Source organism: Suillus plorans (assembly GCF_016647745.1).
Source record: "Suillus plorans strain S12 chromosome Unknown HD556scaffold_1, whole genome shotgun sequence".
In the NCBI taxonomy this organism is placed as follows: Eukaryota; Fungi; Basidiomycota; class Agaricomycetes; order Boletales; family Suillaceae; genus Suillus; species Suillus plorans.
In genome coordinates, this window is record NW_024537385.1 from 634,954 (window position 1) to 649,229 (window position 14,276).

At 48.9% G+C, this 14,276-nt stretch overlaps 7 protein-coding genes across 7 annotated transcripts; 4 read left to right on the forward strand and 3 right to left on the reverse strand.

Moving 5' to 3' along the window:
* Window positions 1-1,627: 1,627 nt before the first annotated feature.
* Window positions 1,628-2,821, reverse strand: HD556DRAFT_1316715 (uncharacterized protein). Its single transcript, XM_041301164.1, has 6 exons — window positions 2,490-2,821; window positions 2,288-2,428; window positions 2,111-2,235; window positions 2,048-2,055; window positions 1,889-1,999; window positions 1,628-1,835 (listed from the first exon to the last, which is right to left on the reverse strand). The coding sequence occupies exons 1-6, from the start codon at window positions 2,551-2,553 to the stop codon at window positions 1,769-1,771; spliced, it is 516 nt and encodes a 171-aa protein (XP_041167600.1). The 5' UTR covers window positions 2,554-2,821; the 3' UTR covers window positions 1,628-1,768.
* Window positions 2,822-5,051, forward strand: HD556DRAFT_1316732 (UPF0052-domain-containing protein). The gene is made up of 11 exons (XM_041301165.1): window positions 2,822-3,306; window positions 3,357-3,557; window positions 3,608-3,677; window positions 3,737-3,827; window positions 3,888-3,944; window positions 3,996-4,200; window positions 4,250-4,367; window positions 4,420-4,499; window positions 4,555-4,609; window positions 4,655-4,793; window positions 4,859-5,051. Exons 1-11 carry the CDS (start codon window positions 3,006-3,008, stop codon window positions 4,979-4,981), a joined length of 1,440 nt encoding a protein of 479 aa, XP_041167601.1. The 5' UTR covers window positions 2,822-3,005; the 3' UTR covers window positions 4,982-5,051.
* Window positions 5,052-5,248: 197 nt separating this feature from the next.
* Window positions 5,249-6,319, forward strand: HD556DRAFT_1435670 (uncharacterized protein; the record flags this gene model as incomplete). Its single annotated transcript, XM_041305465.1, has 5 exons — window positions 5,249-5,375; window positions 5,461-5,648; window positions 5,713-5,932; window positions 5,975-6,204; window positions 6,254-6,319. The coding sequence occupies 5 exons, from the start codon at window positions 5,249-5,251 to the stop codon at window positions 6,317-6,319; spliced, it is 831 nt and encodes a 276-aa protein (XP_041167602.1).
* Window positions 6,320-6,395: 76 nt separating this feature from the next.
* HD556DRAFT_14605 (chorismate synthase) lies at window positions 6,396-8,332 on the reverse strand. Its single transcript, XM_041308226.1, has 6 exons — window positions 7,927-8,332; window positions 7,797-7,874; window positions 7,521-7,743; window positions 7,188-7,462; window positions 6,824-7,128; window positions 6,396-6,771 (listed from the first exon to the last, which is right to left on the reverse strand). The coding sequence occupies exons 1-6, from the start codon at window positions 8,014-8,016 to the stop codon at window positions 6,519-6,521; spliced, it is 1,224 nt and encodes a 407-aa protein (XP_041167603.1). The 5' UTR covers window positions 8,017-8,332; the 3' UTR covers window positions 6,396-6,518.
* HD556DRAFT_14275 (uncharacterized protein) lies at window positions 8,055-9,104 on the forward strand. Its single transcript, XM_041304660.1, has 2 exons — window positions 8,055-8,581; window positions 8,635-9,104. The coding sequence occupies exons 1-2, from the start codon at window positions 8,345-8,347 to the stop codon at window positions 9,025-9,027; spliced, it is 630 nt and encodes a 209-aa protein (XP_041167604.1). The 5' UTR covers window positions 8,055-8,344; the 3' UTR covers window positions 9,028-9,104.
* Window positions 9,105-9,904: 800 nt separating this feature from the next.
* Window positions 9,905-10,811, forward strand: HD556DRAFT_1223923 (uncharacterized protein; the record flags this gene model as incomplete). The annotated part of the gene is made up of 2 exons (XM_041296920.1): window positions 9,905-10,061; window positions 10,144-10,811. The coding sequence occupies 2 exons, from the start codon at window positions 9,905-9,907 to the stop codon at window positions 10,809-10,811; spliced, it is 825 nt and encodes a 274-aa protein (XP_041167605.1).
* Window positions 10,812-12,948: 2,137 nt separating this feature from the next.
* HD556DRAFT_1435674 (Clp protease-domain-containing protein) lies at window positions 12,949-14,139 on the reverse strand (the record flags this gene model as incomplete). The annotated part of the gene is made up of 9 exons (XM_041305466.1): window positions 12,949-13,043; window positions 13,092-13,124; window positions 13,173-13,319; window positions 13,377-13,427; window positions 13,479-13,551; window positions 13,610-13,615; window positions 13,665-13,799; window positions 13,859-13,930; window positions 13,990-14,139. The coding sequence occupies 9 exons, from the start codon at window positions 14,137-14,139 to the stop codon at window positions 12,949-12,951; spliced, it is 762 nt and encodes a 253-aa protein (XP_041167606.1).
* Window positions 14,140-14,276: the final 137 nt, after the last annotated feature.

Below are 14,276 nucleotides of genomic sequence, written 5' to 3' on the forward strand. Positions count from 1 at the left end.
TCAATCCCTAATCCCGAGTGACGAACATCGTGGTATATTTTCATCGGACTCTGTGCAACTGCGCACCCGGCGGAGTCGAACTCGATGTGCAACATCACTGCGGACGGGCCTTGGCGGAAACAGGCGATGCCACAATGATAAGGCATTTGTGTTCACCCGAGACGATATCTCCTAGCCGAAATTTCCTTCATCTAAGATGGTCTCTTCCAAGCCAGTCGGATCTCCCGAGAATTTCGATTTTTGTCCATTGAGAGTATGTACTCTAGTACCTGCTAGCCTAGGAGCCCTTGTTCTCCATCGTATCTCTCAAGTCGCGGTGTGAGGCGTACCCCCACTCCTGAGTTACTTTCCAACCACAAAACTATGTTAGAGTCCGCGAGCGAAGGTTATTGCAGTGTGTTTAGCTCCGAGTAACAATCGAACCCACCTGGCACAGGTAAATTGTGACATTACCGCGGGTTGACCTTCGATTTGGTGAGGAATGCAATGACGAGGGAGGGGGTTTCCACGACGCTAGTTCCTGCGCAAAGGTTCCTTCCTTTGACAAGGTATCTCCCGATCAATCAAGTTTCGTCCTTCATCAGGAGTCGCTTTTGATAGGCGTAGATACCTGTGGAAGATTCTTTCTCATTCAAGTCAATGTTAGAAGTAAAGCAAGATGCCTTCGTTATGTGTTACTTCACTAATACTTATGTCTAGATCCTTTATGTCCAGAGTCTTCAAAGCTGATGTTGTCCTTGACAATCAAGATAATGCTCAAGGTGATGATGTACCGGAAGTCTGTAAAAGCTCAAGTAGCCGAGTCGAGTCCACGTACACCACGCATATCCTATCGACACCATGGCCGCCCCCTAGCGAAACCAGAGATAACTTATCAGCGGGTTGAATTGTGCTACAGAATACTGCAGAGCGCTCTGTAGCACTCTGTAGTGAATTACGTTTCCCTGATCTGAAGGATTATTTGGAATGCGATCTCTCCATTCTGCCCGACAGCGCTCTCCACCTCATCACAGCCTCGAATGATCAAAATGTCACCCCAACTCCCAAAAAAACGGTCACCAATGGAATAGCTGACCCAATAATAATATTGTTGATTCAGATCACAAAAGGGAGATAGCATTGCAGGTGGATGATACGCCCGCTGCTACACATTCATCTTGCACTTCGCACTCGCTCATGTACTAGTAGGTCAATCGCACCACATGGTGCACAGCGCCGCCTCACAGGAGGTGAGTTCTTGAATTGTGACGGCGTATACATATAAACCTACGGCTGACTTCTGACTTCTTGTTTACAGTCTATACTTACCACCAGTTCGCGACGCGCTACTATCTGGGAAGAAGGCTGCAGCTCATGGAGCGTCTCAGAAGTCCTCCTCGTATCAGTGCTAAATGCCTGTTGGAATCTCACAAACCCACACCTGCGTTTGTTAGGGTTCCTGGTCGTGGCATGAGCGTTTCTTTGCCCACCGCCCGTTGGAACCTTGTAGATCTGTGACCACTGTACTGCTGTTCTCCATTTCTAGTAATACCGATGCTAGCGCTCACCACGCATGGGAGTGCGGCGCATTACCGACCCTTTTTCACAAATACTTTTTTTTTGGACTTGGGCACTACTAAGACTTAGATTGTGTTATTCTCGGAAGTGTTCAGATTTATGCTCATACCTTAAAGTTGTACAGCAAAGTTGGATTTATAGACCCCACATGCAATTTGTGCCAGACATGAAACCGCCTAGTGGCTTAATCTACAAAAAGTAACTCAGGTGCTCAGTCCACCTTGGCCCGTTTCCCGTAGTAATATGTAGCACGACCGACTCCTGCGAACCAGGCAAGTCTTACAAATGCGTTTGTGAGAAAAGCCTGGTGGTGCATTTTCTCTTGACGTACCTTGCGCTCAACAAGAATATCACAAAAGTGATATTGCCATGGGTCATGGGATTCCACTTGCCATACGAGTATTTGAGCTCATCGGGGAGGCCAATAAATGAAGCAGCAATACTGAAACGTGTTGCGTGAGGCAAATGCTTGCAAAATACAAAGACTTACTGTGTTACCTACGATGCAGCTCATTAGACGAATGGATAAGTATGAGAAACGGAGAGAACCCACGTCTGCCAGAGCAAGCGCAGTGAAACTTGCTCCAAGTATACGCTCCTGAGCCTCCGGATTATTTGGAAGAGCATCTCGGATAGCTCTGAAGACCAGGGACGAGATTAAACCCAGCAGAAGGTAACCTAAAGATCTTTCAGTTGGGTCAAATGGACAAAGTAGACGTGGAAGACGTACAATTTCCCAACTGCCAAATAGCCATCGTAGTCCTAGCATCTAGCGGTCCAGAAGCAGCAGTGGTAGTTGGTATCAGCTCATGGTGGAACCAGGAGGCGCCTGGAAAGAACCACGCCAAGATGGCAGGTGATACGGTGGACACTGAGCACGACCGTGATTCCGTCGTTCGAGTGTGGGCTAGGTAAGTGAGAGGGATACTTACCTGGCTCAATGTACAAGAAAAGAGTACGGTAAAAACCTGGCAAGGCTGCAAAGTTACGAACCATATCGTTTGCCGCGAAATAATGTTAACGTGATATACGTTCAATATATGTAGAGGCTGAGCAGAGGGCGTGGGTACCGCAGTAATGCGCCGGGTTCCACGGCAGTGTCGTTGTGAAGTTCGAGGACATTTAAATTCTTCCTACTGTGATTGCTCAGACTCCAGAGCGCATGTTCGTATTGACTGACACTGGCCAGCACTTGCCAGTGAATACTATAACGATGGTTCCAGTGAAGCAGTTACGTATTGCTCGTGACAGTGTTGAACGAAGGTAACGAGTATAAGTAATTAATGTCACATCAGCGCCTATGTACGTACATATAACCTAAGAGCGTAAACTTTTACTCAGGTCGGGTTCCTTGAATCTGATCTTCGTTATTGTATACCTCGGGCATACCGTTTCCTCGTTGTATCGTTCTCAACCTGAATTCCGAGCTGAACATTTAGTACTGTTGAATGGACAGCTCGAATTCATCTGTGTTCGACCTCCCACTGCAGCCAGATAGCACAAGGACAACATGGAACAGACACGATCCAACACTAGTAACTGATGACCATGAGCATTTCCAGAATGAGCCTCATGTGTCTGACGCCGCGGCAAGTTCTCGCTCAAAACCGTCTTTCCTGGTGATATCCGGTGGTTCGGGCGGGAACTCCATATGCGCTGCATTCGAAAATGCATGTTATGTTCTTCCGGTCTCTGACGACGGTGGATCGTCCAGTGAGATAATCAGGGTACTCGGTGGACCATCTATCGGTGAATGGCACTTCGCGCTCAGATTGAGAAGTGCTCATGCAGATATCAAGGTGACATTCGCTCAAGACTTGTCAGATTGATCCCTCCGGCTCCTCTCGGTTCGCCTCTCGATGCCGTGCGCACCCTTTTGTCTCACAGATTACCCTCGAACGTATCCGAGAATGAAGCACGCGATGAATGGCGGGCCATCATCGAAGGTCAAAGTCCTCTGTGGTCGGGCATCCCGAACGACCGGAAGGAAGTCATCCGAGGTAATGCTGATAATGGATGCCAACTCCGGCATGTTCACGGCTTCAATTAGGTTTCCTGGTATACTTTGAGAACGAAGTCCTCAAGCGAGCACACAAACACTTCTCCTTCCTAAATGGAAGGTTGGTCGTAGTTGTTCCTGGTCCGATTGTTGGTACTGACTCAGACTTGCACTCCGCAGCATAGGTAACTACTTCCTGGCAGGTGCGCAAGGCTTCTTCCGGTCCTTGCCGTCCGCAATATTTTTGTTCTCCACAATAACGAATAGCCAGGTGTGTTTGTCATAAAACATATGAATGAATAAGAAGCATATCCCTGAACACGATTCTAAGGCGAACATTTTGCCAGTCATCGTGACGAATCATATCACTACCATTGCAGTGGAACTGGTTCGTGCCAATACCCAGATCGGGGTTTGTCTAATTTGACATGACTTGTAGGAGGATGGCACGCAGCTGCTGGGTCAATGTGAAATATCGCATCCAGTGGCTCCTGCAAACTCCTCTGACTCAGAGCTGCTGTCATTGGATCCGCTATCCCCCATAGATGGATTAGGCGAGATCATACCGCAGAATCGGTTTAACATTATGTACAGTCAACAAGCCAAAGAAGGCGGATATGAGCCTCTCCATTCTCGGATATGCAGTGAGTAACCTTGTTCAGGGTCTGATTCGCGGCACCCATCCTGGATCAGGACTCTACTATATTAATGGGTATGGCCACGAAGTGTACCCGAAACCAAACCCTCAATTTATCAAGAACCTATCAACTTCGGAGGTGTTAGTGTACTCATGTGGATCTTTGTGGACGAGGCGAGTGCGCGATCCAGGGACTCCAAACATCTTCCTAACGGAGAATGCTCAGCATCATTCCCTGCCTGGCTCTCCGCGGCGTAGCATCTGCGATCGCGGGATCTCGGCTCCTACGTGTCAAAGCGCTTCTTTGTAGGTCCTGCGGCACTGTCCGGTGACCTAGACTGAGTGCAGTCATCTCCAACAGTGAACGGCAGTAATGATAGAGAAACAGATGGATACACCGCCGTCGACTATATCAGGTGATTCCTTATTTTGCCCTGGGATCTTGATCTCAAACAGCGCAGAGCTATCACCTCGGTGTTGAATTCGCAATACCCGCCAAACGGGCTAGGAAACGTTCCATTGTATCCGATCTCAGCGTTCATCACGCATCTGGTATATCTCGAGGGGACAAATGTAGCAGTAGATGTCGAAGCCATGACCGTGAGCCGCTGCCTCATGTTTCTACCCCTGGCCACCATCAGTCTTATCGTTTCCTGTTCCTACAGGCACTTGGTATCAAGTGTATTTTGGTCGGACAAAGATCCGAACGCACGCCCAATTCTGGAATACCTCAATACGATGCTGCCGTGGTTCAGCAAGCCGTTGAGGAAATCTTATCAGGACAATAGTTACATTACATAGCACTAAATTATATAGATAGATCGTTACTGCCAGTATACATGAATAACTTTCTCGGTTTCCTGGGACCTGTCTTGTGCCTATGTCAAAATCTAAAAACCGCAACTTCCGACACATGTGGTCATTGGTTGTCATAAACAAATTGTACGTGGCACGTGAGCGGAAATATGCTACTATCTATTACCTTGCTATTACCTCACCAATCGACTGCGACCAAGTGCACTTGTTTCGTGCTTTCCCCACACAGATACCCTCGCATGTCTCCCGCGAGTATCGCAGCTAGCAGTACGCTCAAAGCGGATATTACAGCGATGCAAAATGGTGATAGGACCCAGGGTGATACTCAGGGGAACCTGGCAAGGAGCCGCAAAAGCCAAATGAAAGGTATGTGTATATGAAACTTCTGTCCTCGTCAGACCTCACGCAATATCTTCTCATTCTGGGTAATCATTACGAATTGATTTCTCAGATGAATCAGTTATCATGCCTAATCAGCTGCACAGGCAGGATAAAAGTAGGGACCCAAGGGAAGCATGCGGCCGCCACAGCATCACTAGTACATTTGATTCCGAGGACGAGGAATGCTACGAGGACACGATTGATTTCATACGTCGTTCTAAACAAAGATGTTCATCTGTCGATGGACCTCGACCCTATGTAAGCCTGCACGTTGTCACATGGAATCTGGGGTGCTCAGTTAGTCTCAATGCATTGAACGTAGTTAACAGTATCCGGAGATGACCCTCAGGGCTCCAATGATCGATCCAGCCCACGGGTCCACTTTCGTTCTCGTGTACGCATAACTGCTGGCATGCGTCGCAGGCGGCTTTCTGATGGCCTGCCGTCGGGTGCTTCGTCGATATCAGGTTCACCTTGTTCATCTATTTCCGCACCATTGCGCTCTGCGAACGCTGCAAGTTCAAAAGGATGGGGTCCACTAGGTCAGCGAGTAAGTATCCTTGCATCTCAAAACTATGTTTCAGAGCCATCATCGCCTACTGGTCGGCGGAGAACACGACACAGCAGCAATCCACCAGAACCATATCACAGTCCTGTGAACGAACACACGCCACTCTTACGACCCCCTTGCAGGTACTCGTACGTAAGGGGATATGACGAAGATCGTATGGTGGACGAGGACGTGGAGAGGCAGCGAGGACGTGTGATAGATGACACTTTCGGCAAGTGGCCCGGGAGACTGCTAAACCGCCACGTGAGGAGCCAAGTCGCTTGCGCAGTATGGATCGCTCACGTTCTTTCAGTGGTGGTGGTGGCAATTTGAATCACTTGTTTGCTGCCTCTGCATTGATTGCTCTGACGACGAATAACATCAGAACACCGCGCGAAATCTCTTGATCTCAAACGCATGTAGGAGATACCACTCAGGCGTGGTGACGTCGTTGGTGACCCTTTGCTTTCGCGCTATCTTGTTCAGACTACATTTGTATATTAGCATCAAGTCATACCCAACATGTTCTTGCTGAAAGATATCGGTCTATATACTCTATCGAGATCTTCGTTCTATTATCAATGCGATGGCATCACCATGGTGGGTGGGAGCGTTGTGATAGGAGGAAGTAGTCCAGCGGCGGTCTTGCGTGAGTTTTGAATGAGCAGCTGGTCCATGACGACAATGGCTGCCATGGTCTCAACGATGGGAACAGCACGAGGGACAACACAAGGGTCGTGACGTCCGCGAGCAGCGAGTGTTCCTGGTGTACCATTGTACTGTGCGGTGTGTTGTGCTTGTGATATGGTTGCAGGTGACTTAAATCCGATCCTGCAGTAGCAAAAAGTTAGTGAAGTATGACCTGAGAGGCGGAATTCTGTACCTGAAGTAAATGTCTTCGCCATTGGTGATACCTCCTTGGATACCACCACTCCAGTTAGTGGAAGTGCCGAGTTTACCATCTTTTATGATAAACGCGTCATTGTGCTTGCTTCCGGGAACCTCTGTTCCTCTGAAGCCTGAGCCAACCTCGAAAGCTTTCGTGGCAGGGATTGACATCATAGCTTGGGCAAGTTTCGCTTCGAACTTGTCGAAAACTGGCTCTCCAAGACCTGACGGGACATTACGAATGACGCACGTCACCGTCCCACCAATAGAGTCCATAGACTCTTTAGCACGGATGATGCGCTATTATTGAGCGATCGGTCACTAATCACGACAGGTATCATGGGGGAGATGATGCTCACCTTCGTCATCCGTTCCGCAGTTGCTAGATGAGGGCAGCGTGTGGGATGCTTGTCGACCTCCTCCCGAGTAATCGTGGCTAGTAACTGTCTAAATTCAGGTGTTAGCGCATCCGCCACGTCATCGTTGTCCTCGTCCCCGTCCACTTCCGTGAGGGACGGCGGGGCTATGTTAGACGGCAGGTGGATCTTGCCGACTGAACTGACAAACGCGACGATTTCAATGCCAAACACCTGTTTCAGGTATTTTTCGGCAATTGCACCCGCTGCAACACGACCTACGGAAAGAAACTTCATATTAGACTCCGAGGGACGCCACAAATTAGACAATTTTACCGATAGTTTCCCGTGCACTGCTACGTCCGCCTCCACTGCTAGCCTTCACACCATACTTTTCAAGGTAGGTGTAATCTGCGTGACTTGGGCGAGGGTACAAATCCGTCTCAGAATAATCCTTTGGACGTTGATCCTCATTCTTTACGAGGAGGCCTATAGGAGTTCCAAGGGTTACACCTTGCTCGATGCCAGATTGCACGTGCACGAGGTCCTTCTCATCTCGCTATCGCAGACTTCGGGGTGAGAATATGATGCACAAATAGAAAAGAACCTTACCGGTGTGGTGAGATTGCTCTGACCTGGTCTTCTGCGACTCAGTTGCACCTGAATGTCTTGTGGAGATAGCTCCAGTCCCTGCAGCATATCGTGAACTTTGATTTATATTACGAGCGGAAATGACTCATACAGGAGGACATCCATCGATGATCGCACCTACAGAGGCGCAATGGCTCTCGCCGTAGGTAGTTACGCGGAAAAGGGATCCAAAGGTGGACATAGTTGGTTGAAGGCAAGAGGCAAAATGAGAAGCTCAGGGATCGTATGAGATTTCTATTTCTATTTATCTGCGACAGCATATGGCACTAGTGAACCGAACTTGTCGCGATTAACAACGCTTTAGGCTAGTAAGTGTTTCTAAACCGTGCAACAGCCTATCCGGCTGGGCTAGTCCTGCAGAGCCTTGGACCTTGGTCTAGCAGTTGTTAATGAAACAGCTCCAGGACTAACCGAAAAGATAAAATGATAAGCGCCGTGGGAACATCAATGAGACTATGAAACTGTTAGCCTAAGTCTGCAGTCACATCGTTTCAAACCAATTTCAAAATATGTCTGCGGTAGCGACATTATCAGCCAACGCCGGTTCAACATCAGGCTCACGATCACGTCCTCAGGCTCGCAAGAAACCAAATGACGATGCAGCCTACTTTGGAGTTGCAGGGACTAAGAGACAGGCGGCCGACAGGGCAGAGGGAGAGCCACGCGTCAAAAGAAAGAGAGTAGAACACGGCGCGACAGTCAGCAGAAGGGCAGATAAGTCTGCGGATAATGACTTAAAGAGCGCAGTGAGAGCATTCTGCGACACCTGCCACCATGACATTGACGTATTCTACGTTAGATTGACTTCAGAAACATGCCAACTGCAGGACTTTATCGTTACCTCTCTCATTTCAATCTCATTCCACCCGTGTACCCATCACCCTTGACCGCAGCAGATCCACCATCTCCCGATTCTCTCCTTGACCCTGTACGACAGAATCCGCGAGGCCTTAGTCCATTCACGATCTCTACTTCTGGGAACAGGCCAAGGAGAGATACAAAAGATCCAAGCCGCCGACGAAGCTCTCGCTTGCTCGAGGAAAACGAGAGCCGCACGCCCATCTTGGCGGACATCGCTGAGATCCAAGCAATCTTTGCTGCCATTGCAGAGAGACATTTCCAGGACCATGCGGTCAGTGAAATAGACACGCTCGCATCATTCATGGTAAAAACGTCTACTAAATATGAGTAACGCGTCTGCTGTGTAATGATTTATTTTTACTGTGTTTAATGTTAATATACCCGGGACCCCTCAGCATAAATGCCTCGTACCAGGGAACGGTGTTTTTTTGCGAAACTGCCCACCAGATTCAGGCCTCAGGTACCGATGACTCTTACGTGGCTGTCAATTTTTTTTGTATGTATGATACGTGTCTTGTCTCGTCGACAGTCTTCTGAAAATGTCCCCCTCCTCCCATTCGGACAACCCACCACGTTCATCTTACAGACAAGGCTCATTCTTCGTGGGTGGTACATTCCCTAGGCGTTTCGAATTCTGGTCTCCTTTGAGGTTTGCGGTATTCGTGGACTCCCTCATCATGATCGAAGGTCCTTTGGTATTTTCGATCTTATCAGCACTACTGCCGCTCTTGACATGTTGCTGACAAAGCAGTTGCTAAACAACAACACCTGTTGCGATGTCGACATCCCCGATTTGGCAGTGAGTCCGCTACATACTAGTGTATGTTTCACGGCGATCCTTTTCAAAGGGTTTCTTCAGAGCACTTTCTTCAAAACTTGCTGGAATTTGACATTGCCGAATGGCTGTCGCGATGCTGTCGTGGTCTTTGTATTTGTCGCTCGATACCGCTCGCTGCAGTTCCCGTGGTGACCTTCGAAGTTAGGAGCACACCGTCTGCAGCATACAGTATAAATGTCAGACCGTTCCCTTCATTATCGTTTTTCTTTTCTTTACCTTCTCTTTAGCAGCCGTGCTGCTTTATTGTGAGTGTCACCTTTTTGCTTTCCTTCGTTTAGGGAGATGATTAACGTCAGAGCAGATTTATAGGACCCTTCCCCTGATCATTCTTTCTCGGCTTCTGCGAAGCCTGTTGTAGTTTTTCTTCGAAATGAAGCACTCTTTCCGACTTCTTGTTGTCCTGCCTGCTTTTGCCTCGCTGGTCGTTGGCTTCGCCGTTCCTGGGTCTGGTCTAGTTGTTCGCCAGCGAGGCGGCGGAAATGGTAACGGAAATGGAGGTGGGGGCGGGGGTGGTGGAGGAGGGGGTAGTGGCAGCGATCCCCAGAGCTCCCAGAGTATGCTTTTTTGTTTTATTTTTTTGGCGCGATGTCTTCATCTGTGTTTCCTCAGCTCTCGACCCCGCGGTCATCGCGACGGGCTTCGAAAACAACGGTCAAGGTCAACCTACCGCTGGCCAGGTCGCATCACTCACCTCATCGAATAACTTCATCAACTTCTGCTTGACGACCCCCAATGCACCGATCACCAATGGCCAGCAGATCTCTGGTGGGTCATGCAACCCCGCACCTATGGGTTCCATCCCTTCCACGGCGAATATGCCCTCCGCCAAATTCACCAATCCGAAGAACCTCGACATTATCCCGCCGAACCAGGCGTTCACCGTCTCTCTTGCCATCCAAGGCATGCAGACGGGGAGTTTCACCAATGCCCAACAAAACTACTTTTCCGCACCCCAGCAGTTAAACGCACAAGGGCAGATCCAGGGGCATTCCCACATTGTCATCGAGCAGCTGGACTCACTTACGCAGACGACGCCAACAGACCCTACGAAGTTCTCGTTCTTCAAGGGACTGAACGACCCAGCTAATAACGGCATCCTCACTGCGGACGTGACCAATGGTCTTCCTGAAGGGACATACAAGATCTCGACGATCAACAGTGCTGCAAACCACCAGCCAGTCTTGGTGCCCATTGCACAGCATGGATCTCTTGATGATGCAGTCTACGTGCGTTCATTCCCGCGACACATGTTTGGCATGCACTCATCATCCATGTAGTTTACTGTCAGTAATAATGCTAACGCTAACGGTGCCGCTGCCGGTACTGGAAGTAGTTCTGCAGCGCCTTCGGCAGTTGCGAGTGCAACAACGACTTCGACAAGCTCTGCTGCTTCATCCACTGACACCTCCGGCCAAGGTAATGGAAGTGGAGGTAACGGAGGAGGTAACGGAGGAGATGGAGGCAACGGAGGTGGAGGTGGAGGGCAAGGAGGCAATGGAGGTAGGGGGCAGGGAGGTAATGGCGGAGGCAGGGGAGGAGGAGGCAATCGGCGCCACTTCCTTTCTCGCAACAACATGCATTAGTGGCGAAGATCATAATCACTTAATAGGTCCGTGCACGATGATTTGGTGCCCTGCGTTCTTTGTTTCTTCTTGGCAAGTTATTTTTTTCGTTGATTGTGCCGCTATCTGTAGCATTAAACTCCCTGTATCCATGCGTGCGGTGTTCCTTGTACTGAAGTAGTTGGTCTCGCTGGAACTAGAATCAACTACGTCGAACAATTTCATGAGATGACATGTGGAGCTATATTGGGCTATCTATTGGGTATACTCTCCGTAATGTTGGCTCTTCCATTTGATTATTGGGAAGGAGATTACCTGAGATCACTGCCCCCTCATTCAATTAATATGTAGCGGTTGACACCAGGTTGCTCCATATGTCCTGCCATATACCAAGGGTCCTGCCACCGAGCGGCGTCATAGTTTCATCTATCTCATCGTCTATCTCGTCACATTCCTAGAATATGCCATCACCGTGAGGCCAACCTCTGAGAGCAGTCCGTTGCTTGCTCCCTTGATCAATCGTTCTTGCGTATGATCCGGCGGGATGATCACTGGCAGTGCAGGGGTGTGGTATGCCAAGAGGCGCTAAAAAGCCACACGAACCAAGCTTTTTATACGAAATACATATATCATTCCAATGGTTATCTATGAGGAAACAGTCGGCGGAATGAGGGCATCCGCGTAGCTAAATATGCTTTGGATGACACAGATCTAGGCCAGACCCTGGACCTGTCCCTCGGTAGCATCCCGCCAAATTCCTGTGGCCCGATGACATCCGCAAGTATTCGCATCAGCGGATCGTGTGGGACCAAGGGGATCTCACACGAAATAGCTGTGTTAAAATATCGGTGAAATGCTGATAAGGCATGGAATCTGAGATCGCGGGCGTGCCTTGAGGTTATGCTGCGGCGCACGCACGGCGAGCATGGAACTTTTCTCAAAAGGCGAGGCCTGGAATGGCAAAGGCTATTTAGTATTCCCTTATTCGATCATGATACTCATCGGGTACACTCGCTCAACCATCCTGTGATCTATCCGCGTTAATCTTCACGTTGGGTGACCTACGTATCCTATACTGGCATGCAGGTTCGCGTGGGTAAGAAGGGTAAGAAGACGATCCAGGTCCCGACACGTATCCCACACGTCGAGGATCCGCACACCCTGCAAGAGAGTTATATGTAGCTCATACGCACAATTCGGCATGCACATTTCACTCGAAGCTCGAAAGGATACTTCCGGCATTTGAGATTAATGGACGACTGTACATCCTCCGATCGAGATGACTGTGCATTGGAACATGTTCACAGGGGTTTTCTCGAGGCCACGAGAACGCGCGACGGGAAATATCAAGCCTCGAGGAATGGATCAGCATCCATAATCTCCTTTACAACTGTTAGCATCTGTGCATCCAATTTGGAGAGCACCATCGCTTCAATTCATGTCATTTAGATCTCTCAAACCGACCATGACAAAGTCATTACTGTTGTTAGTTTATGCAAAATCCTAATGAAGGGCATTACGCCCTCGACATAACATGTTTGCCAGATAGATCGATTAATTGGAGGGGCCGACCTGGGAATTTACCCTTGACGATCACCATTTTGGAAACGGGGATCTGCGGTCTCTTTTTCACAATAGAGGTAGGCGTCTTCAATACCACATAGTTCAGGGAGGTGACCTATCTAGAAACTTACAGCATTGGTTGCATCAGTCCATTTCACGTGTGAGGAAAGCCATGCCATCCTACCCCATCACCAGCGAAGATTACACGGGCGTAGACAAGACTACAAAAAAGGTGAAAGGGGCTTCCATTGTGAACTTCATATCGCGCCCATCTGGGAGTAGAAGGGCTTTAAGTTCGTGTACCATCCAAATTTGAATCGCCTTCGGAACTTGGTCTCTTCTCCAGAATGCCATCAACAATCCCGAAGTTAAGAGCTTCTTGTGCTAAAAATGTTCTGTGAGAGATATGTCGTCATTATATATGAAACTTACCCGTCATAAAATAATCGCGCTCCAGGGCCCTCTCTGAATGAAAAGTCAATATCGCCACCTAGCAAACGAAGAGGGGCTTACCGAACCGCTCCAACCCCGATGCCTCACTCTCCTCTACTTTGGCACAATGCCGCTGATATATACTTGTCAGTAAATGTCTCACGCGCAAAATCTCCTTAGCGTGGATTGCAATGTCAGAAGCTTGCCCAGAGGCGCCTCCAGAAGGCTCTGCAAGCGAGTAATATGAGTTATTTGATGATCGCCGCCGCCACTATCATCACTCACGGTGGATCATTATGCTGGCATTGGGAAGACAATGACGCTTTCCCTTTTCACCTAGACCACAATGACACCTCTTTGAAATGAAAAAACTCCAAGGGAACATACCCGCTGCTAATAATAGAGATCCCATGGAGCATGCCTGTCCCACACAATATGTATATATGGGCGAAGAGACGTACTGAAAGCAGGCAGGCAGGCGTCAGACGCAAATAATACCATCCCGCGGAGTCTCAAACCTGCATCTTTGAAATGTTAGTTTTGGCTAGCACAGACACAAAACAACTCTCGTACTGTATCATATATGGCTAGTCCTGCGGTCACGCTTCCTCCAGGAGAGTTTATGTATAGGTGTATTGGTTTCGAGGAGTCTTCAGCTTCAAGAAACAAGAGTTGCGCAACGGTCAGGGCTGAATCTGTGTCCCGTATCTGGAAGCCAACGTCATGAATTAATTCAGCCCGAGGCTTGGTGAGAACGGCAGACGTACAGATCCATACAACATTATTACACGTTCACGCAATAGGCGAGAGAAAATGTCATACGATCGCTCGCCTCTTCCCTGCACGCATGAGGTGGGGTGCTGAGCTGGAGACAACCGAAGAATGCATGTTAGCTTACTGTCTGTTCGATGACTATGGGCACGAGGTTTGCTGACGGGGATCCCCATGTGCTGGAAATATGGTGCAATGTGCGTGAAGACGGTAGTAGGCCTGCTCTTGCTTGTCTTCTAGTCGTTGCCAGTGCTGCCCTTAACGGACCAGCTCTCATTGTTGACAACATCGAGCTTAATGAACTCGGGGAAACCGTTGTGGAAATAACTGTCTATCACGTGATGAAAACTTTTAATGAATGTGATGGACAAGTTTGTAATTGTGTGACACACGCGTCGTTGTCACGCTCGTGTT